The sequence below is a fragment of the Mesitornis unicolor genome, unplaced genomic scaffold, assembly GCF_000695765.1.
Source record: "Mesitornis unicolor isolate BGI_N332 unplaced genomic scaffold, ASM69576v1 scaffold33382, whole genome shotgun sequence".
Classification (NCBI taxonomy): domain Eukaryota; kingdom Metazoa; phylum Chordata; class Aves; order Mesitornithiformes; family Mesitornithidae; genus Mesitornis; species Mesitornis unicolor.
Window position 1 is genome coordinate 1 of NW_010167686.1, and position 23,391 is coordinate 23,391.

Here is a 23,391-nt window from a genome sequence, read left to right on the forward strand (position 1 = left end):
GCTCGTCTTCCTTCCTCGGCTTCCTCTGAAACTTCGGTTTCCATCTCTTACCGACTCCCTCAGGCACTTTTTTTTTATTTCTTTCCTTAAATTTGTTGAAGTTTCCTTGAGGATTTGCAAGAGTTTCTATGTCTGCTTCGGGTCTGCTCACCTTTCGACAGTGAGTAGTGCTGCCCTGACTGAGAGAAGTTTTGTTTACCTAAGTTTCCTACACTGTGTTTAAAAAGATCAGCAAAACAGTCCTACAAAACTTATCAGAAACTTTAAGCCATACTTAACATCTTTCTGTAGAGATTCTTTGGGTTACCTAGTTATAAATTTCTCCTTTTTAACAGGTTTTAAAGGTGGAGTACACTTGCTCTTGTTAGCTCTTTTCTGTGAGAAAGCATGGCTCCGCTAAAGGTGCACGGACCTGTCCGGATGCGCAGCATGCAGACTGGGATTACAAAATGGAAAGAAGGGAGCTTTGAAATTGTGGAGAAGGACAACAAAGTGAGCCTAGTGGTTCACTACAACGTTGGAGGAATTCCAAAGACATTTCAGGTACGCCAAATATTAAAGCTTTTTGTTTGAGCAGTGCCCTTTTCTGAACAGCTGTCCTCTTCAAGGCTATTAAGTGTCATGCAGACTTCCCTCTGTCACCGATTCTTGTTCCTCGTTTCCTGAACACTAATCCCTTTGTGCAACTCTCCTGTAAATTATTCACGTGTATTGTCAAAGGATCTGCGAGGTCGGCATTGAGCATACCGCTGAATGGAAAGAAGAAAAGAGCAGAGAAAAATTACCAGAGTATAAAGAATCATGCCTCATGTGTTCAGACTTTTGGAACATGTAGCATTTCTGTTACTGGTGAATTTACAGAACCTAAAGGTGAAGATCCTGAACAGTTTGTACTAAACAGTTTTCCCAGCTGAAGAGTAGCAGTGTTAACACATTTGTAACCTTTCCGCTTGTTTATACAGGGCTCTGCTGAACAGCAGTTGTTGCAGTTTTGGGTTTTAAAAATGCCAGGCGATGTGATTTCCTCACTGGGACACTGATGCAGTTCACTGTTAAGGATTCTCCTGCAACATTCAGCCTAAATTGCCTTTTTTTCATTCTACAGTCATTGTCAGCTCAGTCTTCCTAGGTTTTTTTTGTGCAAAATGCCCCAGATTGAATGAATGTGAAAGGATGTTTTTCTGTAATAAATTTCTGTGACTTAAAATTATGTAGAGGATATAAGAATGATTGGGGAAAAAAAACCAACCCTATCTTATGTAGCAACTTTGTAACAGCCTAAACTGATCTAAATGTCGGCTTCTGCTTTTTTGTGCCGCAATTGCTTTTCATCAGTAGTGTTCACCACACGTTTCTCTAAGCCATTTATTTCTGTGTGCGGACTCAGTCAAAAAACTTCACTTTATTTTTGAAAGATCAGGTTTTGCTGCCTTAGTGTGCTGAAAAGTCTCAGCAAAGAACCTGGCAGCCTGGGCTGCCTTGGAATTGAGGTGTGTGAAACTCATGAGCTGTGGATAGCTCCTACCTCTGTTAAGAGAATCGTCTGCCCTCTCATGCGCGATGCAGTGACTGCGTGTTTGATTTAATCCAGCATTGGACCACGTTGCTTCCGAGAAGAGCGCTCTCTGCTTCCACTTGTACCTTCCCTGGATGCTTGTTCTTGGGTGCTCCTTTCTGTCTGCTCCAGTGTTAATGTGGTGTGACAGAGTGTTAACTTGGTGTGACAGTGACTCCAGAAGTGGTTCCACAGGGAGGATGAGCCTATAGAACAGCTAACCATGGCTTAAAGGGGCAGGTTTTGCTCCCAGCTTCTCATGTCTGCTGGCTCTAGTGCTTGTCAGAGCTCACCGTGGGCTCGGTGGAGGGTTTTCATGTGAATTGACTTGTGGAAAGGGCTGAACGCAAGATCTGGTGGAGAGTGTGATATGGGATCATGCAGCTAGGAACACAGTAAAGGAGGAGTAGGAAATGAGCAGGTACCTCTTTAGACCAATTATTTTTGTTTGGATGGTGGCTATTTTTTGGCAGGATCTGCTTTCTGGTCCCGCTTATCTTGAAGCGACACAGACACCGGCACAAGAGTGGTGGTGGGAGCAAGCAGCAGGCAGGGCGAGCAGCCTGGCCCTTGCACTGCAGCCTTGTGCTGGAGTGTAGTTTGTATGAGCCAGCCCTGGACTGTCACACTGCTCTTGCAAGCCATTTCAGGTGTGACAAATTCCTGATCACTTTGCTTTAGAAGTAGCATTCCTTTTTTTTTGACAAGTTGCTCTGGGAGACCTGTGGGCAATTTCTCCGCCTTTTTTCATTTTTCTGTCATGGGACATTCGGATGGATCCAGGGTTGTATTTCTTTGTACAGTGACTGGTGCGTCGTCAAATTTCTTCTGTCAGATGATATGTTTAAGTGATGTTTCAGAGCTTTGACTAAGTTGTCCTAGATGCTAGGTACATAGTAAGAGAAGTATTTAATTTACCCCCACCTCCCAAGACTTTGTAACACTGACTGGGTCTTAACAGGTGCATGGAGAGTATACCTCCATACCTCTTGGTAGCTTTTTGAGTTGAAATAGGTTGTTTTGCAATGAGATGGTGAAGTAGTTGTAATCCTTTTGCACTGGGTTCAATGTTTTAAGAGAGGATGAAAAATTTGGAGCCTCCTTTACGTTTCTTAAGTCTTTGAAGACTTTTTTCACTTATATTAAAAAAAGCAAACACAAAAAAACACCCCACCCCCCAAAAAACCCAAACCCACAAGGACTGAGCACAAAGGACTTCAGGAGTGTAATTTTCCCAGTAAAATAAACCCTTAGTTTCCTATTGAGTTGGTTTTCCAGCCTCTCATAGATTGGCTTTCGAAGAAACTAGAGATATGCATGGAAAAAAAGAAATCTCACTGATGGACGAGAAGTGCCTTTTACTATCTCAGTCTTTTATATACCTGAACAAATTTAAATAAAAATAGGAAATAATTGTTACTTTAAAACTTGTGCATAAGTTGAAGGAAACAAGACAGGTGCTAGGGCGATGTATAGTGAAACTTTGATGTTAGAGTGTAATTAGTGCTCGTGTCTATTAGTTCCGTATCATTATTTAGGTATCATTATTTAGATCAGTAGTGCTGCAGTATGCAGGTCAAGTCAAATTAGGAGTAGCCTCCAATCTGATGGGCAGTGTTTTACTCCCTCTTGTGTAGTGCCGGATGACCTTGGCTGTGGTTCCAATCTTGTATGACGCATTGAGTATAGCAGTACGCTGGCATGGAGTCATTGGGCAGCTAGTGCCTGATCTTAGGCAAGGCTAAAGAAGTAGCAGCAGAATGAAGAGTTAAGCAAAAAAGGATAAGGGAATTGAAATTGAGAGTACACTTTGGTGTGTATCGTCAAACTGCCATGCAGTCTGCAGATGTGCAATACTAATTTTGCTTCCTCTGCTTTAGAAGTTACCCTCCACCTGTGTGGATTGTAGAACCTCTACTGAACAGCCAGTTCTTATAGGTGACTTAGCATGAAGTAACAATTAAGTAATGGTATAATAAAGTAGCAGTGGCATTATTAGGGAGCACAGAATCTTATTAAAATTCTTCTTGTGCTTGACCATAACCCTGAAAGTTTTGACACCACTGAATGGCTATAATGTTGCATATAGGCTGAGCGTGTTTCTTAATGACTTGCTCCCTCAGCAGAATTTTTAATCTATGTGAAATCTCTCTTCCCTGAGAGCAAATTATAAAGTGAGTAGAAGTTTCTACTTAACTTTTAAAACTTGATGTGGATGTTTCTAACTGGGACTGTATGAAGTTCTTATTCCTTTACGCTCCTTTACTGTCCTTTCAGTTCTGTCAGCTCCCAAGATCGCCAATTGCATTAATTCTGTGAGACTCGGTGTTTGCTCCAAATGGAGCAAGAAGTGTTTACGTGCAAGTGCCTCTTACTCTCTCTATTTGAAGTCTTTTGTTGAATCTGTAAGTATTTTGGCTTTTTAAAAATGGATTTGTGTTTATAGTCACTTTCTTGTTTTCAGCTAAGCCATAACATTAAAACTGTGACCTTACGACCAAATGGTAGAAAACTGTGCTGCCTGATGCTAACACTAAAGGATACCAGCTTCCTGACAATTGATAAGGTACCATTTAAAGATGCAAATGAAATGCGGATGTATTTGGATGCAGTCCACCAAGACAGGGTTCATACTGGTAAGTGCAGTTGTTGTAAATCACATTAATAACAGTTTGGAGAGGAGTCAGTGTTGCGTTTTCCTTTTTCATCTTTAGGCATTTTGTCCTCCTTGCATTACTGACTTTCTTTGCATTTGTGTAAATGCTTTATGACCCTGAACCCCAATTTTGTTATATACCTTTCTTATAATGTACCTTTGTCACGCTGAACAGTAAGCAGAGATTAAACACATAGGAATTGTTTGTTGTTGGTATTTGAAAAACTCTTGTCTGTTTATTACACATGCATAGGCTCTTTCCTTTTTATTTTTCCTCTTATTTTTTGTCCTTTTAAGATAGGAACTTTACTGCCAATTGAGTAAATGACCAGTATAAGAGAGAGCCAAAAATATGCGCTTATGTCTGTGCACTCAGAATATTGTATTGTTTGTTGGCAAGAAATCTAGTGTGTCCCTTCCAAAATCCACTCCAGCTAAATAACATTTTACAAATAAAAGTGCCAGTCAGTTAAATGACTATCAAATCAAATGTTGTGTACTTTTTCTGTCAGCTGGGAAACCCTCTCAGGGATCTGGCAGCTTTGGAGGTGTGCTGGGCAGCAGGACCACACAGAAGGAAGCTAATAGGCAATTCTCTTATATAGAGAACCAGGTTAGTTTAAATGTTCACATTTTTCTTCTATAATTTTATTTCATTCACTTCCACTTCTCATTCTTTTATTGTATGTTGTAATAGCACTGTAAATACTTATTTTGCATCCAAGTCTTTATAATCTAGAGTGCTTGGAACAGACATGTATAGTGTGGTTGCCAACAGTGCATCTTGCTCATGAGGAGCCATATATTCTGTATGAACTAGAAAGGTCGGTGCCTGACTGAGGAAGACAGAATATATTCTTCATGCTGAGCTGTCAGTCAGGCAAAAGATAAGCAGAAATAGAGGGAAAGTACATGATTAAGGCTTGATTCTCACATAGTTCTGAGTATCTCTCCATATATACTGAACACCTAACGTAGCAGGTGAACGTGTTACAGTCAGCATAGGTCTTAATGAGTTTAGCAGGCTTCAGCCAAATGTATGTATTGAAAAGCTACTGAACCAGTTTTGTCTTGAAATAAAGTTCCTGAATTTGTGGCATTCTGCTCGGATTTTTGTGTGAATTTTGAAGACTTTTCTGAAAAATTATTTTTCCTTCAAAGTACTTTTGTACTTTTCTCCTTGCATAACACAGATTTCGAGGTCTATCTACCAGCTTTAATTTACTTTGTTACCTCTGTGAATATACTTGCATTACTGCCCTGAGGCAGAGTATTTTTGACATTGTCCCCAAACAAATTTGACATGTTGCTTAAAGGCAATCTTGCAGTAAAAACTCTAAGGCTGTATATACATTGGTAAGATTAGACATGCTTAGTTTTCAGGTCTAAAATTGACCAATGTTCTTTAGTCAACCAACTATTAACTCTTCCTATTGCATTACATGTGGTGCTTACTTGGCCCAAGGCTGTCAGGGCACTATTCTAGTTGTGTGGGTTTTAATACAGTTTTGCGGTTTGGGTGGTTTTTTTAACACCAACCAGGATTGATCTAGGGATGGTTAGGATTCATGCCTTGGCTTTTTTTAATGTCAAAGCACATAAAACAGATTTTAAAAAATAAAGTTCAACTGACAGCATTGGAAAATGGGAAGTGAAATTGGTTACTGCAGTGAAATTTCATGTTTATGACTTGCATAGATACAGTAAAAAATTTACCTATGTCTAATTAGAGTGAAACTTTTTTCATATATTACAAGTAATATTTTTCTGCTTTCGGCTGCTACACTGTAGCAAGTATAGCAGTGGTGTGAATGCCAGCTTAGACTAAACAAGGTCTCGTTTTTCACTGTTTCGGTTGTCTTCCTGGCCCCCTCCGCTTGGGTTTTGCAGACTCCTCCCAAAAGAGTGACCATGGAAAGTAAGGAGGAAACTCCATTTCGCAAGGTTCTGGGTACCCCAGCAAGGGCGTCTGTTAAGAGTTCTGCTGGAACTGGAACACCAAGCAACAGGGTGAATGTTTCGGCATCTCCTGCCTCATCAGTCCCTCACAGAACGGGCTTGTTGGAGAATCGGTAGGAGTGTTGTCCTCTTCTTCTGGTATTGTTAAAATTTAGCTCTTTATAGAGCTGCAGGTGGAATTCATTACACCTGGAAGTAAGAGGGGAATACCTTTTTTCGTCTGGTTTTGCTGTTACTTTTATGTGCTTTTCTAGCCTCTGGCTGGTACTGGCACTAGAGCTTTATGAACAACTTAAGGGTTGGGCAGACCAAATTCTTCTCTGTATGCTGTGTTATAAAAGTGGAGATTGTTGAAGATGGGTGCAAAGCACACAGAAAGCATTGAGGAATTGGAAGGGGATCATTTACTAGCCTTTCTGAAAGAATGACCACTTCAAAAATTTTCTGTCATCAGTGAAAAGAGGAAAAGAACACAACCTCCTGGTTCAGAAATGAGTGAAGATTATCCCAAAGAGAATGATTCTTCAACGTAAGTAACCGTTGTTTCGAGTTTCTGATTTTAAGCTCTTTGTTCATTTGTAGAGGTAAACTTTTCTGAAAAGAGTGCTTGGGGATTTCTTCTCTCGGCAACGTGGTACAGGCCAGCCACTAGTCAACACTGGGTGCTTCAAATGGGGTTTGCATTCGGGGTTAATGAGGGAAATACAACCTGCTCTAGCAGTTGGTTTGCAGGAACTGGTACATGCAAATTTTGTGTCATCTTTCTTTTGTCAGGCTTGTCATATATACTAAATGTGTATAGAAATGGGTATCTTCTTTACTGAACTTGATTTGACCCTTTTCAAAGCAAAATTCATAAAGGGAAATTGTCACTTGGAGAATAAGCTCCATGTGTTTGAAATCACAGTTAACTGTAAGTAAGAAGGCTTATTTAAGTTAACTGGTTAAATTTATCTGCAAGTAAAGTTTAACTGTTCCACAGTCAGGTATTAAAGGTGATAGGAGAGAAATTTAAAACAAGTTGTAAATATCAAGCAGAAATATCTTGTATCTTCTTTAATTGCACTGCCTTCCACTCTTCTTCTGTAGGAATAACAAAGCTTTGAGTGATCCAGCGTGGAAGTTCTTGAATAGTAGCAGAGAGAAACAGTTGAATTTGAAGCAGGCGGAGGAAAATAGGACATCAGGTAAAAAAATAAAAGTAAAGCCAAATGATACCTGGCTTTGACCAGTACATTTCTACCCCTTTGATATTAGGTTAGAAAGTTGCTGCAGAAGTGGTTTTCCTCATCAGCTTTCCCTGTGCCACTAACTTTCCTGCTTCCTACAGAGCCATATATGAGATGCAAGCAAGTTGCCTTCGTTTCCAAAGCCTGTCCTGCTCTAACGTGACCCTGACCTTTACACTTGGGTGCTGATGCCAGCCCATGTACTGGCTTGTTTGAGAATTCAACAAGCAGCTTCAAACTTTGCTCCAAGCTGCCCTTCCCCCTGGGAGGGGATTCCTGCAAGCACCTAAGGATTTCCTTTTTGCTTGCTTGCTTGTTTATTTTTAAAGCTCTCCTTTGCTGTTAATGCCCATGTAAATTGTAGGCTGGCTTTTGTGCTGGAAACGTGTACTGTTTGCTTTTCCTTCCCTATTTACCCCAAAACTTTGAGGCGGGTCTCTTTGGGACCAGGACTTTAGTTCTGTTTGTACCAAAGTTCTGTTGGATACTGGTGTATGTCAAGGTTTTATAGACAATATAGAAATACTGATGGTATGTACACAGGTTAGTAAGCAGCACTGTTCTTTAGTTTTACCTATAAATACTGAGCCTCTTTCCCCATAAAGGGGAATACTTTCAAGATCTCTTTTTTTATGGGGAATGTTGCTGAATGCATTCTTCTTTTAGTGCAGCTCTGATAGCACAGACTTTGTACTGAAGGAGCCAGTAAGGTGAATGTTCATATCTGAACGAAAATCTGGTTTGCTCTTTAGAGTCAAAATTATAATCTGTGAGTGTATGCCTGCAAGTTCACGTAACGGTATTGCAAACTTCCTTCATATGTCTGCATTTTTGAAAGCTGCACAGCTCAGTTTTTTATTATCCAATATAATATTCATTATCCAAACTAAATTACACTGTGATTCACCGTAAGTAGGGGTTTTTTACTCTTGAGAACTTTTTTGTTTTTTTAATGTGGCACCATCTGAGGCATTAGTGTCTCGGGATCAGACACAATGATATCAGAACAATGAAGCAATCATATTTTGCCCTAAGCATATAGGAATTTACTGTGGACTTTGGAGTGAAATTTGGGAAGAGAAACTGTTTTCACTTCTGCATATTTACCTGAAATTTTGAGAGCATTATGTTGGAAATCATTAGTGAGTTTTCTGCTATGTGTATCTTGCATATTTGAACAAGAAGTGGATATTTATTTGATCTTTCTTATAGTTAAGATCATTCAATGACTTTTTCATGTTTCTTATTGCAATTTGGAGTTGATGGAGATTACGGTATTAAATTAGATTAAAACTCCAGCATGTCTTTACTTACATATGATTAATAATCACATAAATACTCCCAAGTACGGGTGTTAGTACTTTTCTGTCCAATTCTGGAAAACGGTATTTGAGGATTTTTAAACCTTTTGACTAAATACTTTTAAACAAATTGTGTATTATATAAATAGCTGGATTACCTGCAACAAACTGACCTGTCTCTCTTTCTGTTTTTTCAAGGCATTTTACCGCTGCAGTCATCATCCTTTTATGGTAGTCGGTCCTCATCAAAAGAGTACTCCACTGGCGGTTCCACCCTGGAGAGGTAGGACTGATTCACTAGATTCACTAGCTTGAACTGTAAATGACAGTTCTTTCCCAGAAATTAGGATCTGCAATTTCCTGTGTGTTTCTCACGTGGTATATAGCTTATATGCATAAAATGCCTATATACATACATATATTATTTATTCCTGCAGAGGTACAATCGAGGTATTCAGTGTGGCTGCAATTGCTGTAGTTACATCTACAAACTGCAGTTACTACTTGCAGTAGATAGACTTTCTAAAATCAGACAAGGCTATTGTGGTCATTGTGAATGACTGATCCAAATGATACCTGAACTCTCGATGGTTCAGATTCTGTATAAACTCTGGAACTTCAGACTGAATCCTTGGTTTGATTGTCCCAGGTAGATAAATGCCATGAAACACTATTTTAGTAACAGTATTTTAGTAGTACTGAGTCCTGCTGAGGTTGAGATTCTTCTGAGTTAGACACTGTGGACTCAAACTGTTGGTCTCTGCCCTAGATAGATGAGATAGAGGAAGAAAAGAGGCATTGTCCACACTTTACATGTGAGGAATTGAGGTCCAGAGTGATTAAGTTACAAGAACAAGAGGCTGAAAATGAAGGCTCTGGCCCAGATGTCAATTTTAAGCATATCTGAGGAGTTGTGATCTCATGCTACATAATCCTCTCCTCATACGGTGTGGGGAATTGTTAAATATCTTATAAACAAAAGACAAGTATTGAAGTGCTCTGGAAAGAAGTTCTCTCTCTGATGCCTCTTCTGCATTGTGATAAATGCCAGTTATCTTGCGTGGCTTTGCCAGTCCTTGTCTTCTATAGTGACACAATTCCAGGGTCATGGACTTTAGCACTTTAAGGAAGAGTATTAGAAACCTTACACTTTTTTTTATCATTACATGTTTCTAGGTCTAGTGTATCCAGCCAGACCCCTTCAGCCAAAAGAAGCCTGGGTTTTCTTTCTCAGCCTGCCCCCCTTTCCGTTAAAAAAATGAGATCTAATCAAGATTACACAGGGTGGAACAAACCCCGGGTGCCCCTTTCCACCCATCCTCAACAACAATTACAAGGGTAAATGTAATTTTCTTCATCCAGCATGCACAGTTTTATTATCAGAACGTGCACATTCTTGTTATAATTATTCAGTGAAAAAACATATCCTGAAATTAATGAACGCTGAGATAGTGAGCACTTTTCCTAGTTTGGAAGATATGTATCCTTAAATTCACTTCCTGAAAATTTTAGTAATGTAATAATTTTGGGTAATTTATGCTCCTTTCATAGTTTCACGATTCATTTCTCTATCTTGTGTATATACACATATTTTAAAAATTTTTTATGGTAGAAACTCATGGGTGCTTTCCTGATAAATGCTGTCTCTCATGAGTTTTCAGTTCAGCTGGAGGGGCAGGAGGACAGCTCCAATGAGAAACTGTGGGGAATGGCTGGGTTGAATGTCCTACCTGTGAGCAGTGCCATGTTTAATGCTGACATGTTTATGCATTGACATACGTACCATGTTCAATCTTCTGTTTTTCAGATTTTCAAACTTGGGAAACACTTGCTATATGAATGCCATTCTACAGTCCTTGTTTTCAATTCAGTCTTTTGCTAATGATTTGCTCAAGCAGGGCATCCCATGGAAAAAAATTCCACTCAATGCGCTGATCAGGTAAAATTCACTTTCTGGGAAGGTTACTTTCTCTTTCATTGGTGAGAAACCAGTTTTGTAATACTGAAGCGCCGTTGTAGAGGTAATTTGCATGTGTAGATAATAAAATTCTAGAGCTCTCTGTATTTCAGTGTTTTACTTTAGAAATAGGAAGTAGGCTCTTGAAAATTACACTGTGGAGTTACAGGCGGTCTCTGAATGCGTTCCACTGTATTTCTAGTGGCAGAGTGAACCGCTTCAGAAGAAAGTGCAAGAAACTGCATAATAAATGGATGGAGAAGAACTTCTTTTTAAACATTACCAGCTAGGGTTTAAACTGGTCACTGACTGTACCTGATATGTGAGGGCGTATGCCTCTTTGCAAAGTATTCTTTGTCTCGTAGCTGTGCAGAGTGTTTCAGTTCTGCATATTTAATCTTTTTCTAAATTCAGCTGAACTCTTGGTTCAGTCAAGCCTCAGGAAACTCCAAAGGTTTCTGTAATATGTAAAACTCTTTTCTTCTTTGAAACACTGAATTAATGTACCATTCAGATTCTGTTATGTCTCTCTTAGAAAGACAAACTGCCATTCGTCTACGTATCATGCTCTCTGCCTTTTGGGATTTTTGTTATGTGTGCTCTTGTGTTCCTTGTTTCTTTTCTGTCACTAAACAAGGTTCAGGATATCAGAACCATTTCTGCTCCCAGTTCATAATCTTTGATACCTTTTGGTGTAATTTCTATTTTTTCTATGGCTTCTTGAACTCTTCCTATGCTGCTTGGAATCAGAGGTTGTTCCATGTACTTTTTGGAATGTCCTTTCCTTCGTTTGTGTAAAAAGACCTCTGAAACTTGTGTCCCATGGAGCTAATGGCAAACTGAGTGGGTAGAGCTTGTGCCATTGTACCTCTGATGGAGGGCAGTGCGTGATCCTGTGCTTAAGTACAAGGCAGAATTGACACTGGGCAGCATCTACTTTGACTTCTGTTGCCTTGGATATGGGCACTTGATCTCACATGATGAATGTTTTTCTGGTTTGAATGCAATTGCCTATCGGTTGCTTTGTGGTGAGAAGGTGTTTCCTAACGTGCTTCAGTGGGCAGCTCACACTGCTACTGTAGCTCAGCAGAACGGCAGAAACTTGTTGAGCTGCAGTAAGCTGATCAGATTCTTTTGGTAACTGAGTATTAGTTGTTGATTTGGGGCAGGAGTGGATTGCACAGATCTTCTCTGTCTTTGTGTGTTTGTGTTTGTGTGATGGAATGTGACATATTCCCGTCATCTTTCCGTATATCTACTATGACATAACTTGTAAAAGATATAGCAGAAAAAGGCTTCTAGAACTTTATAAGGCTCTTCTCTTTACCTTAGAAGATTGTGGAATTTTTTTGTTCATTTGGGTCCTGTTACAATGACAGCCTAAAATGAGATTTCAAAATGCTTGAAATGGAAAAGGTTAATAATAAATGAGATATTTTCATACAAAACCCCTAAACCACTTATCACGGGGAAAAAGCTTTTAGAGAATCTTAAAATGAGGTATCATGAGTTTTATTTTGTTTCTCTGAAGTCCTGGAAAACCAATCAGTTTCTTTGCATTGACTTCTGCAGACGTTTTGCCCATCTGCTTGCTAAAAAGGACGTCTGCAGCCCTGAGGTTAAGAAAGAGCTGCTCAAGAAGGTGAAAAGTGCCATTTCAGCTACTGCCGAGAGATTTTCTGGGTACATGCAGAATGTAGGTACCATATTGTCTAGAAACAATTCCGTGTATTTTGTTTGCTGTTTGAACTGCATTGAACTCCTGTCAAGCTTCAGCTCCGTTTGATAACGACTTGAGCTTTTGACTGTATGACAGTAATTGCTGCTGTTTTTTAGACCAGAATACTGTCTTAGTGTTGCTGAATGCAGTGGGCTAAATTATAATTTCCCCAGTCTGTGTGTGAGAAGGGAGAGATACCTTAATAAGTTGTACAAAATGAGTTTGAGTTTACCCCATTTCTAGGATGCACATGAGTTCTTGAGCCAGTGTCTGGATCAGCTGAAGGAAGACATGGAAAAGTTAAACAAAACTTGGAAGAGTGAGCCAGTCACCAATGAGGATAACTCACCTGGACGGGCTTCTGATGACGTCTCAGCCACCAAAGTCTATACATGTCCAGTTATCAGTAACTTAGAGTTTGAGGTTCAGCATTCTATCATTTGCAAAACGTAAGTATGTTTGAGAGCTTTTCTCATGCTTACCTTAAAAGCCTGGAAAGTGTTTCCATCCTTCGTGACTCCATCTGCAGACTGTAACTAGAACAAAGAACTCCGTCTTTTCCAAAGTTAGGTATTTAGAAAATATTCTACTCTGTAATGCTGTAAACCTCACATTGTGCTGCCTGCTGCTACAGGCCTTCTTTAAACAGTTTCATACTGTTTAGTTCCTCATTACATATCCAGAGGAAAGCTGCTGTGTTTTGTGTAATGGTTGGATGAGAACAGGGAGGAAAGGGGGGTTTCAGCCAAGTAATGTTTCCTCTTAAAAAAAAAAATGCAAGCCATATTTTTAATTTGTTGTTTCCTAAGAGATTCCAGGGAATGGCATTTTCTTCTGTCTCTATAGGTTATCACAGAAAAAGATGTGAAGTGCTATGTCTGGCCATTTGTTGTGTATGTTTTCTGCAGCAGATTCCCATATGGGATGCTTGCATTCTTTGGAGTTTTCCTGAACGCAAATATTTGACAATATTACATTGTGTGTGCTGCATTAGTTTCCTAAAATAATTAAAAGTAAATTCCATGTATGTAATAATTACTGAAGACAAATGACGGTAAGGTTTTTGTTTGTTTGTTTTGATTTTAAAAAGCATTAAAAAGTTGATATTTCTTTTTTGATGGACTCTACATCCATCTACAGAGATGGATCAAGAGGCATTTATTGGAAAGTTACTTTAGTGGGAAGTTACTTTAGCCTAAAAAATTAAGTTGTCACTAATTTCAAGTATCTTCTTCATCAGACTTACATGAGCATGTTTCTTTTTCAGGTGTGGTGAAACAGTCACCAAACGAGAACAGTTTAATGACCTCTCCATTGACCTTCCTCGAAGAAAGAAATTGCTTCCTTCTCGATCGATCCAGGATTCCCTTGACCTCTTTTTTCGGGTACGTAGTCTTGGGGTTGTGTAGTATGTGTAGGTTATGCACCATATGGAGACTTCGATTGTGCAGCTGATTATTAGTTTCTGTGACGATGGTTGCAGGCATGTGAAATAATTAACTTTGCGCTCTTTTGAGATTTGAACATTAACAGTCGATAGTAGCTTGTATTTTAAAATGCTGTGAGAAAATAACTGATCTTTACAATACTGCTGTAAAATAGGTAAACTTCCCCATTTTGTGGTGGAAGCGTTGAGACAAAAACAAATGCAAAGGAGAGCAGGGAGGCTGTCAGATTGAGATTGTCACTCGGGAATTGCTGCTTCCTCTCCTGGGCTAGGATGCTTCAACAGTGTGCGTACTGGCCTAAATTGGCATGGAGGTAAAAAAGGTCATACAGATACAATAATTTAAAAAATAGTTGTAATGTATGGATGCTCGTTTTGTAGTAGACCTTCGAGGTGAAGTTTCCAAAAGCTAAAAATGAGCCTTACCTCTGAGCTAGTGTTGTATTTTGTTGTATCTTGAGAAAGACCCGTTTTGTTCTTCATTTACAGATAATGTTTTCAACAGTTGGAATAATTGATGGGTTTATTTCTCTAAACACTGGTGGAGGTCTTATTAAAAAAAAAAATCCTTAAAATTACAGTGGTGTCCTATGGCCTCCCTTAAAGAAAAGGGATGCAGAAATGTTTTGCTGGCTAAGTCGTGTAATTTCAGCACAGTGATGCTTCCCCTTTTGCTGTCTGTTCAAAACTACTCTGGTGCAGCACGTCCTTGACAAATTCAGATGAGGACAGCTTTTCAGGAACAGAGTTGAGGTTTTGAGCAAAAGAGAGAAACCTTCATGGCAAATGTGCCCCACCAAAGGTTCTTGAGGGGAAAAAACCCAACTCTCTGTGGGAGAGAAAACTGTAAGCTTTGCAAGGTTGTCCCCTCTCTTTGGAAACTAATTTGTCTGAACTGGGGGTAATTCACTGGTCAGCAGTAGACTTGCAGTAAAAATCCCACCTGTATTAGTGGGTAAGTTGCCAATCGTAAGCTCTGCTACTTGTCCTTTTATCAGATGCCCTCTTGTTAGGCTCTGTTGAAGGTGATTATAATTTTAAGTGTAACTGCTGTTTTGAAGAGCTTCCATGACAGCCAAAAGTGATCTGCTTTCTGTTGAGATCTGTTTGTGTCTTTTGTTCCACCAGTTGTTTTTCTGCTCTCTTAAACAGGCAGAGGAGATTGAATATTCCTGTGAGAAGTGCAATGGAAAGTCTGCTGTTGTCACACACAAGTTCAACAGGCTTCCCAGGTAAATGTTGACCTCTGCTCCTCTCTTTCCTGGAAGCATGTGTTAAAAAAGTGCAAGCAGAAGCCCCCTGAAGAGTAGGGCTGGGATAATGGGTAAAGGAGCATATACAGTGGTCAGCATGTGAGAAAGGTGTACATGCAGACAGTAGTCTTCATGCTAGTCTTCAGTTTCTCTCTGAAGAAACTCTTGGGCACCCTCTGCAGCACTTCTTTTTCCTCCATATCACCACACAAGGACAGCTGAGTTTTTCCTTTTTCTTGGGGTTTCGAGGGCGTGAGGGAAGTGGAAACTGTAAATACATTATTTTGTGCTCAGCTGACCTGATGGGCAGGACCAAGTTGGAGGCATTAGTGCCAGAAGGTATATAGAGGCTTTTGTTTTGAGCAATTAATTCTTCCCATGCTGATACTTGTTTTCTTTCTCAGTAAGCATGGCACTTGGAGGAGGAAGGCAGACACTTTGAGGGTTAATGGCATGCTTAATAGTGTCTGACCTTGTGATTTGAGTTTAGTTCATTATTTAGAATGGGTGTGCTTGGAGTTAGGGATCGTTTTATCATGGAATATAAAGCTAAAAGAGACTATGGGATGACTTAATCTGGTCAATGCCCTTGTCCCAGGTGTACTTACAGTGAACTTGGTAGTTAGCTTGTGTTTTGCTTAAATAGGGTTTTGCAGTGCTAGCATAAATACACTGTAAGTGATGATACAGCTGCATGATGTAAATAGATAGTACAAAGTGCAGCATAAGGGAGGAGATTCAGTGTAAGGAGGCCTTTTCAGGTCCTTTAGACTGTTGTAGTCAAAAGCTCTTTCAAAAAGAAAATGCTGTGACAGATAAACCAAGCGCACAGTTCCTTTGCACTTGCTGTCAACTGTATGATCCCTCCATCACATTCTTGAATATCTGGGAGTAATACAGCAGCATTCTGGCCTATAATGGTAATGTTTCGATTGCTTCCTACCTCTCAGTATGTAGTAGAAATAATGAGTTCAGTAAGAGCTGCTTGCTTCTGCTTGACTGCAGAGCAAGGTAATGTAAATCAAAGCAGGAAGCCTCTTGAGTTGTCAGAGTCTGCACTCTGCACCTTGCACAAAGTTGAGTGATGGTCAGGAGAGTAATTACCTGTCTCTTGCTAGATAAGAGCTGGATAGTGTTTCCCTACCACCCCGAAGTAGTAATCTGTTTGGGTCAGGTGAATGCATTTTGTAAGCAGGGCTACTTGGATTTTGAATAGGTTTTCTCTGACTCTGTCCTGACATTAACATTTGTCCTCTTGTATACCTCAGGGTCCTGATTCTTCATCTGAAACGATACAGCTTCAATGTAGCATTGTCTCTCAATCATAAAGTTGGGCAGCAGGTGGTTATTCCAAGATACTTGACCCTGCTTTCACACTGTATGGACAGCACAAGGCTGCCGCTGACACTGGGATGGAATGTCCATTCTGCAATGTAAGTGTGCAACCTGCAATGAATCTGTGCCATGTTAAGCACAAATGTCACAAGTTAGGCAGTTATCAGAAGGTGTCTGGGCAAGGAAAAGGTAAAATTATGCAGCTTCAGATGTGCACTGCTGGTTTGTAACGGTGCCATCATGAGAACATGTATGGAAAGGAAGAGTGATAGAAGCAGTAGGTAGAGTTGCTGGGACATTATCTAGGGGATGTTTGGTGAGATGTTTTCAAGGACAGCAAAGAACACTAACTCTCTATCCTTTTTAAGAGAGTGTCTGTTAGTAATTTCTGAAACTTACACCTCTCTTTCCAAATTAATCCAGATTGCCTTTCCCTTCACAGCACACTTAACTCTGTGTAGGAGATGTAACATCCTGCCTTTTCCTGCTGATTTCCACTTGCACCTCCTGTGCTATCATTCTGTTTTCATTGTCTTTCCTGTGCCACAGTAGTGTCTGAACACTTCATGTGCTGAAAATACTCTCTCCTTTTACCTGTGACAGTTATTTCTGTACAGCTGCTTGTCCTGAAACACAGAGGTTAAATGTGCCAGTTGTCACATAGGAAGTCCGTGGCAGCATAAGGCACAAGAAACCCTCGGGTCTCTTGTGGTCTCTGCCTCGTGACATAACCACGGGAGCCATAGTGAGTTAGGACACATCTGGTGTCTGTGTTCAGCGGTGTGACGTGTTCTTGTGCTGAATGCCTGCTGGCATTTGACAGGGATGTTTTCCAAGAGTTCGCTTTAACAATAGAATTCTTTACCCCTTAAACACAACAAACGGCTTAAGCTAACCAGAACAGAAATAACTTGAAAATAAATTTCAAATAGCTTTCCAGTGGCGCTTTATTTTTTTAAATTTAAAATAATTTAAACCATGCCGATTGACCAGAGAGCGGAAGGGTGACTAGGCTGGAAAGAACCAGCCCAGGTTTGAAGGGGAAGATGGGGAAAGACTTCTGCATTGGCAGCCATCTGGTGGATAGATGTGTAGTGATAGTGATGGACTTTGAGGAGCACCTGATCAAATGGAGCAGGAAGTTTGTTTAGAGGAATCTGGGTAAGGGAGGAGAAATGGAGACATGGGACATGCCAGAAAACCGGCTGATCTGGACTGCGGCAGGAGACTCTGGTTTGGGAGCAGGAACTCAAGTGTTGGGGGAATTAAAAAGAAGGAATGAGTTGTCTTGACATGGGAACCCAAAGCCTTTGATTTGTGAGCTTATCCCTAAGGGTGCATCACTAAGAAGTGAATCAAGTTTAAAGGATTATATATGGTTTTGAACAACTGTTGTATATTTATAGCATGATGGAGCTACTACTCTAAAAAGCAATTAGCAAGTATGTAGTGGTATTCTGCTTGTTCTTTGGGCATGGATTTGCATGCAAAGCAGACAAGTAAACACTTAACTTTTAAAGACTCTAACTGCTGCAATAAATGCTCTGCTTTTTTAATAGTTCCCGTCCATTGAAAGCCTCCCAAATGGTGAACTCCTGTACTATAAGCACTTCCACACCTTGTAGGTGAGTTATAGCTCTGAAATGCCCATGGCCTGAGGTTTCATGGGATAATTTCTAAGGCATTTAAAAATGTTCTAATCCTTTAATCATTCCACTTTTTCTACTCATTTTATTTTCTTATCTTTTCTATTGTGATAAATTATTTCAGCTACTGTCTTTTTTCATATCTGAGTTTGATTTGTGTTACATGCTAGATGAAATTAACATCAGTGGTACAGTTTACCTAGTTGACACAATCACCTTAGCATTTTTCCTGAGAGCCTTTCAGGATTTGTAAGTAAGCAAAGCTTTATTTATTTATTTCTTTTTTATTCAGAACAGAAGGCTGAGCATAAGAATGAGAACTGGGTTTAGTTTGTACTGATGATTTGTCAGTGCCAGCCATCTTTAACTAGCTTGCATTTGTAGTTGCAAGTCACGTATACAAGAAGCAGAACAGCTTCAAATTTTGCACTCTTGCTCTTTATTCTGGCTCTATGGAGCCCCAGTGTGTGCTTTTGGAACAGGTGGTTCTTTAAGTTTATTTTCAAAGATGAGAGGCATTGTTCTTACAGGCCATTTTGAAAGGTCAGTTTTTGATACAGTGAAAAATGTGGTCTCACACAGGGTAGTTTTGTGGTGTGGAATACTTAAAGAGCACATTTCCTAACTGAGCAGAAATTGCAACTTCTCCAGACTCCCTTGTGTTCTCTCCTAAAGAAGCAAATGGGAAAACTGAAAAACTTGTGCAGATTTGTGCTTTTTATATCCTTGTAATGATGTGGAAAGTCCTGTGTCCGGCTTAGTGAACTTCAGAAGTCACATGGTTTGTGCCGAGTTGTGCACGTCACTGTGGGCTCGACTCAAATGAGTGCTGTTTAACAGTCTTATAGCTGTGTTTATTGCTTACAGAAAATACACTTTCACGTCAAAGAGCTCCGCAGCACTCTGTGTAGACTCTGACAGTGATGATGAGCCACTGAAGCGCTCTGTTGCCCATAGCCAAAGGTTGTGTAACATACAGAGTAGAGATCAGCAACAACTGCAAGAAGAGCCGGAAAAGGTAAGGGAAAAAACCACAGTCTTTCATCTACATAGATCCTGTATGTGCTCCTGTCTGGCCTGTGCTTCTCTTGGCTTAGAATCGAAGTAAAATTGATGTAAGTTTTTCTCCTAATCAGCACTGCAGTACTGTAAGGGAGTGCTTTGCTAATTGACCTCTGTACCCTTGTCTTGGGTTCCCACTGGGAACAGAGGTAATTGTGTTGCAACTGCACTTAAGTTTTCAGGTTATGTGTGCCAGCTGCTTAGCAGTTCTGTCAGTCCTTGGGGTAACTTTCACTAATAATATTTCTATGCTGAAGTTTCATGGTCAATAATAAAATTATGCCGCAAAGCCCTTGATTAAATTAGATCCAGTACAAGCTGGGCTAAGCAAAACATTCAACTGAGGGACCTTGTTGCACATCCAATTTGTGTCCCCTTTCAAGTGTGGCTTTTTAAAAGCTTTTAGAAACTGAAGCTCTCTTTGGAGTTGGACTCATAGAATTGTGGAGAGATTGAGTTCATTGGTGTAAAGGTGCGATGAACTTCAAATTGCCTTTTAGCTCTTCATTGTGGCTAGTACGAATGTTGCCAAGATGCCTCCATCAGGGCAGTGTATTAGTAGGTCGATGAGTTGTCTGGGGAAGAATGATGACCCAGAAGGGAAAGCAAGAAGCTTAGAGGATTATCTTGCAGTACCACTTTCTTCTATTAGAGTGCTGCAGGCCTAGTGCTTAGGACAGGAGTCCTGCATCACCACTTCTCTGAAGTTTTTGACAGTGTTAATGAGGTTATTTTAATCAAGCAGAGAATTGTGGTCTTGATTATAGCCTGAAAGGACAGTTGTAAAGCTGGCTGTATAACAGTAGGTAGATGTCTATAGTTTCTTTTCTGATAAGATCAAACCAGGGAATGATCTCAATCCATTTGGTATTTAATAAATGGTAAAACTAATAGTATTAAATTGTAAGAAGACACAGAGCTGTAAAGGGCTGCAAGTGTGTTGAAACTCAGAACCACAGTTAAGCATGATCTTGACAAATCTGAGTAATTGCCTAAAAACAGGAGGAGTTGTTCAGTAGGATCGGGCCAAAGGTGCTAATCTTAGCAGGACTAATCAGCTGTAAACGCAGGGTGGGATTAGCTGGGAAAGAAGTGGGCCTTCAGAGAGGAGCAAAGGGTGAGTTGGTCACAAGGTCAGGCCGGTTGAAAACACAAGTGTGCATAGCCTGTAGGTTGCATGAAGTAATCCTTCCTTTTTTTCCTCAGCATTGAGCTTTACCTGGAGTTCTATATATAGCTTTGGACTCCAGAAGAGTTATAGATTAGTTGGAGAGAGGCCAGAGGAGAGGAACATGAATGGTCAGAGCTCTAGAAAGGAAGAATTTGGTGGAGGGAAGAGCAGAGAAGTGAACTTGGGTGCTTTAGATTAAGGAGAAACTTAAGCAGGGCTTGTATCTTCAAGGAAAGGAAAGAAATTAATGGGAACACTTGTGCTGTTTTCATGGCAGATAGAATAAGAAGAAAAAGACTTAAATTGCAGGTAATAATTTTTATATTAAATATTAGGGAAAGCTTTCTGATGCTCAGAAGTTAGGAATGGAATGGCTTGCTTTGGGGAAAGCAGAAAACCCTTTGCTGAAGATCTCGGGGCCTGAGTAGGCAACTGCTGTCCTGGATGGCACGTCTAGAGCTGGCTGTGGATGGGGAAAGGAAACTGGCTTGGCTTTGAAGTCCCTCGTAGAAAAAGCATTCCAAACTTTCTAAACAATTGTTCCTCAAGTTTTGTTTGTTGAGGAAGTGTAGGTGGTGTCTATCGCACAAGCCCTGTGAGAGCAGAAATTGTGCGAATAAAGCCTATTAATTTGAATAGCAAATTAATTTTAGGCTTTCCAGGCTGTCGTGGGAAAGAGACGGTGGTGGTGAGGATTCCACGTAAGTGACTTTATTGTTTGTGGTGTGCATGTTGGCCACTCCTCAACCACAGGCCTGAGCAGCCATCTGTGATCATTAACCAGATCCTCTGTCCTCTTCCTTGTTGTCCTGGAAGGACCTGGTCCTTAGAAGTGGCTTTATTGCTGCTGCACCATTTCCCTGGGTGTGCTGCTCAGCAGCTGTGGATGGGATCGCACTGGGGGCTTGACAGACATTGGATTGTAGGGGCAAATAGCCCAGCTTCCAGCTGAAGCGGGCAGAGCTGCGATTGCTGCCTCTGCAGTAGTATTTGGAGTACTTCTTGAAAAACATTTACTTAAAACAGCCTGTCTTGGAGCCTAAGCTACTTAAAATCTATGCAAATAATTTCTAATAGAAAAGCTGTATTCAAATAATGCACAGATGCTGCCAAGTCTTTAAAGTCCAGCCACTGAAACAGTGGTAGTTGTTGGCAAAGTGGCTGTAAGCAGAGCTCGCTGTACAGCTAAATCAGTTTTGATGTTGGTAGCCTGCAGGTGCAGAGAGGGAAGTGGGAACTCTTAAAAAGCAGGTCCTCTGCTCTCCTTATTCAGGGCATGAATAGATGTGAGGAGGGAGGTTTGAGTTTGTAAGTTCTGGTTCTTGGAGGGCACGATGGCCAGAGACAAAGAATTGAGTTGGCTAGTTTATTTGCTGATCTTGTTTGATGAGCCAGTTTTGATATTAAATGTGTGCTATGTACAACTGTCCTTGCTTATCAAAAGCTTGCTGTCTTTAAGTAAAAAGCAGCAGTAAAAATTACTTTTGTTCCTTTTAACAAAGTTCTGAGATCCATCCAAATGCAGTTTGGAATAAAACCTAGCTAAGTACATTCTAATAGAAACTATTTTTCCCCATTTTTAACATAATATATGGGGAAAAAATGAAGCATATGGTAAGTAGTGTGATTATGTAAATATGTATACACGGAGGGTAATCTGCTTACGTTACTATCAAAATCATTGAAATGACTTTATTAGTCGTAAATCAATATGGTGTAGGAGTTGATGAGTGTCAGTTTTGGGAAAATTACTGAAAAAGGAAAAATTCAGATTAAGACTGAAGTGGTTTTCCTTTCTTCCAATTTAAAGTCATTCTGTTCTCCTTAGGAGGGAACAGTTCCCCCGTTTCCCTGGTTAACTGCTCTACTCCGTTTGCAGAGTCCTCCCCACCACTCAGGATTTTGTGTGGCAAGTCTGCAGCACCAAACCCAATTTTAATTGCTCTTTGCACCAGCCTGATTTCAGTTCCTATTCTTTCATCCCTGTGTTCCAGTTCTGTTACTCTCATGTTGCTGCTTCAGCCTTTGGTAACAAACTTGCAATTTTGCTGCTTGTGTCTCCGCACTGACCCGCCAGAAGCTTGAGGATTCATCAGAACCCGAAGGTGGAACACACATTTTAAGGAAAGAAAGGAGAAGGGAAGAGTTATTTTGCAAATGTTAATCTACAGGGCCTGTAAAAACTGGCTGTAGTTTATATTTAAATATTATTCCTTGGAGTGAATGTAGCTACAAAGGTTGTCTCTCCATTGAGTCTGTTGACAGAGCCAAGCCCCCATTCCCTGGGGTTAATAAAATAAATAAAATCTCCACAAAAATGTAAAGCTGATGTTATATACCTGTTTATTCAAGCGTTTAATTGTAACTCCATTCATCTCCAGGGTTCAAAAAGAAGTAAAATGGAAGGTGATAAACCTGATCTGGGTAACGCTGGTTTTGATGGGATGAGCGAAGATGAGCTGCTAGCAGCTGTCTTAGAGATTAGCAAAAGGGAAGCTTCTCTGTCTCTGAGCCATGATGAAGATAAGCCCACAAGCAGCCTAGACACTGGTTTTGGAGACGACGAAATTCAGGAATTGCCGGAAAACCTGGAATCTATGGAGATGGAGAAACCCAAAGCAGCATTAGACTCGGGTAAGGCAGAGTAACCATCTTAATTGAACTACAGTGAGCTAAAGCAGGTTACTGATAGTAGCAGGTTGGTAATGTGTAGTAGCAGAATCTGGGTGCAAGTGCACTGCTGAAACTGCCTGGCTTCCTCAGTTTTCTTACAGTTTCCCTGTGTATAAAGTGTTTAATTCGCTGAACTGTGAAAATGTGAATGTATTTTTTTTTGTACACACTGAATAATTGGTGGTGCTTTCAAAAAGGGCTAATTTAGATATGAAAAAAGATGTCTTTTCTGCGGCGTGATCCTCAAATAGCAGTTGTGTCAAGTGAGTATTCTTACACTGGAAGTTTTCAAAGGTCACAAATCTGTTTTTTTGTAAGAGTATTAAACTCGTGGATTGTAGTTCTGGTTCTAGTGGTCTCATGTTTAAGGGGTCACGGAAACTGAGACTGCTTTGTGTAATCCTTACTAAGAACTCACGAGCAGAAG

The 23,391-nt window shown here is 40.2% G+C and overlaps 1 protein-coding gene across 1 annotated transcript in view; it reads left to right on the forward strand.

The window, feature by feature from the left end:
- The first annotated feature begins 387 nt into the window (after positions 1 to 387).
- USP37 (ubiquitin specific peptidase 37) overlaps positions 388 to 23,391 on the forward strand; it is a 31,093-nt gene continuing 8,089 nt past the window's right edge. The window contains exons 1-17 of the mRNA XM_010178784.1: positions 388 to 543; positions 4,020 to 4,191; positions 4,724 to 4,824; positions 6,102 to 6,283; positions 6,625 to 6,699; positions 7,260 to 7,357; positions 8,899 to 8,983; positions 9,877 to 10,038; positions 10,508 to 10,639; positions 12,230 to 12,353; positions 12,621 to 12,826; positions 13,645 to 13,762; positions 14,977 to 15,056; positions 16,346 to 16,510; positions 17,972 to 18,037; positions 18,926 to 19,076; positions 22,673 to 22,925. Coding sequence (XP_010177086.1) covers positions 388 to 543; positions 4,020 to 4,191; positions 4,724 to 4,824; positions 6,102 to 6,283; positions 6,625 to 6,699; positions 7,260 to 7,357; positions 8,899 to 8,983; positions 9,877 to 10,038; positions 10,508 to 10,639; positions 12,230 to 12,353; positions 12,621 to 12,826; positions 13,645 to 13,762; positions 14,977 to 15,056; positions 16,346 to 16,510; positions 17,972 to 18,037; positions 18,926 to 19,076; positions 22,673 to 22,925 — 2,326 coding nt within the window. The remainder of the gene's footprint in view (positions 544 to 4,019; positions 4,192 to 4,723; positions 4,825 to 6,101; positions 6,284 to 6,624; positions 6,700 to 7,259; positions 7,358 to 8,898; positions 8,984 to 9,876; positions 10,039 to 10,507; positions 10,640 to 12,229; positions 12,354 to 12,620; positions 12,827 to 13,644; positions 13,763 to 14,976; positions 15,057 to 16,345; positions 16,511 to 17,971; positions 18,038 to 18,925; positions 19,077 to 22,672; positions 22,926 to 23,391) is intronic.